The sequence below is a fragment of the Heterodontus francisci genome, chromosome 4 (genome assembly GCF_036365525.1).
Source record: "Heterodontus francisci isolate sHetFra1 chromosome 4, sHetFra1.hap1, whole genome shotgun sequence".
Lineage (NCBI taxonomy): Eukaryota > Metazoa > Chordata > Chondrichthyes > Heterodontiformes > Heterodontidae > Heterodontus > Heterodontus francisci.
In genome coordinates, this window is record NC_090374.1 from 140,839,988 (window position 1) to 140,841,854 (window position 1,867).

The window sequence follows — 1,867 nt, forward strand, 5'->3', positions numbered from 1 at the left end:
GAGCACCCTGATATGCTGTGACCTGCAAGGCCATGAGCAGGCAGAGGACATCCGCCAAAGTTTTCAAGAGCAGGGCGGCAGCCCGATCAACCACCGGACTCTGGTGAGTCTGGTGGCGAGGGATCGTCCACATGTAAGAGCACATGCAAACGTTTTATGAAATCACAGCAACATCACATCTAGTTCACTGGGTTACCTTCCGATTATTTATTTGAATTGGATCACTGTAAATAAATTTGTGCTTTGAACATTTAACTTTGCATATATCATCCATGCGGTAGCATTAGACATCGTTGCACTGTTCAAGCGATTATATATGAGATGTCACACACTCGGGTTGGGTTCATCATGACATGATGTTATTTTTAATCTGATCATCTCTTCCCTTGGATGTATGTGTGTCTCTTTCCCCTCTTGCAATCCCACAATGGCTCAGTGCTTGCACAATGTGAAATCTTTGCATGTAACAATCCTCTCAGGAGAAACGCCTGTCTATTAGGGCATCCCGGGTCTCTCTTGCTCTTAATTCCAGAGGACATTCTGCTTCCTCTCCCATGCCTTCATGTGGGCGTTGCCCATTGTCCTCTTCAAATTCCATCTTCATCTGATGACGCCTCAGGGTTACCTTGAACCTCCTCAATGGTGTCTCCCCTTTCCATCGCCAGGTTATGCAAGGCGCAGCAAACGACAATTACCTTGGATGCCTGTGCTGGCACGTACTGCAGTGATCCACCTGAGCGGTCCAGACACCTAAATCTCATCCTGAGTAGGCCAATCATTTGTTCGATTGTCACTCTGGTGGCCACATGGCTCTCATTGAAGCATTCCTCAGCATGGCCCCTTGGGATTCTCACAGGTGTCATCAGCCATGCCTTCAAAGGATAACTCCTGTCGCCAAGTATCCAACCTTCCAGTCTGTCCGGGGGACTGAGAAGAGCAAGCACCTGAGAGTTTCTGAAAATGTATGCATCAACATGTAGCAACTCCCTGGGTACCGTGCACAAACCTGCATGATTCTCCTGTGATGATCACATACAAGCTGAACGTTCAATGACTGGAAGCCTTTTCAGTTGATGAATGTCCCTGAATAACCTGCTGGTGATCTAATTGCTACATGCGTACAGTCTATCACACCCTGAACCATTGGGAACCCAGCTATTGCGCTGACTCCTCTTGCTCTTTCAGCCTGGCTGGTGTTGTCCGTTTTGAAACAAATGAAATTGTCAGCACGTCTGAACAATGCATCAGTCACAACCTTTATACAGTGGTGTGCAGCTGCTTGGGAGACTCCGCACAGGTCTGCCGTCGAAGCCTGGAAAGAGCCACATGCATAAACATTCAGAGCAACGGTCACCTTTAGAGCGACCGGCGTTGGATGGCCACCGAGGAAGTTTGAGGCTACGTCCACTGCCACCATTTCGCAAAGAAATGTCACAGTCACACGTGACAGGAGCAGCCTTCTTCTGCACTAGCGTTCCGACAGGTGCAGGTAGCTCACATGTGGTCAGTATACCCTGCCTGTTGGGTAGGCGCGTCTCCTGACATGTGTTTGTTCTCGCCTGACTCTGCTGCCTGCTCTCCCTCCCACATAATGAGGAGTCACTTGACCAGCTGGTTGTGCAAGCCCATGCCCAGCTGTCTTACTGTTCCTGATTGGGGCATGGTCCTCCTCCTCTGAAGTGCTGCCTCCAGAATGCAAAATTCCCATTGTTGTACTGGTTACTAGATTCCAGCTGTCAGGACAGGTACACACAAACCCCTTCCTTCCACTCACTGACTCAGAACAGATAGGTCCGGAGCTGCAGTGAATCAGACTCAGTTGGAGCCCTCTGCACAAGCTACAAATGTCTACAATTTATATAACACA

At 49.0% G+C, this 1,867-nt stretch overlaps 1 protein-coding gene across 1 annotated transcript; it reads right to left on the minus strand.

Annotated features, from left to right (window-relative positions):
• Positions 1-587: 587 nt before the first annotated feature.
• Positions 588-1,417, minus strand: LOC137368826 (putative nuclease HARBI1). The gene is made up of 2 exons (XM_068029031.1): positions 1,115-1,417; positions 588-1,019 (listed from the first exon to the last, which is right to left on the minus strand). Exons 1-2 carry the CDS (start codon positions 1,415-1,417, stop codon positions 588-590), a joined length of 735 nt encoding a protein of 244 aa, XP_067885132.1.
• Between the last annotated feature and the right edge of the window lie 450 nt (positions 1,418-1,867).

What these genes read in the sequence shown, in the direction of transcription:
- LOC137368826 (XM_068029031.1), bottom strand. Translation starts at nt 1,417, where the DNA reads ATGGTGGCAGTGGACGTAGCCTCAAACTTCCTCGGTGGCCATCCAACG. An exon ending in GTGTGATAGACTGTACGCAT is followed by an intron (nt 1,020 to 1,114) that starts GTAGCAATTAGA and finishes TGATCATCACAG; the next exon opens with GAGAATCATGCAGGTTTGTG.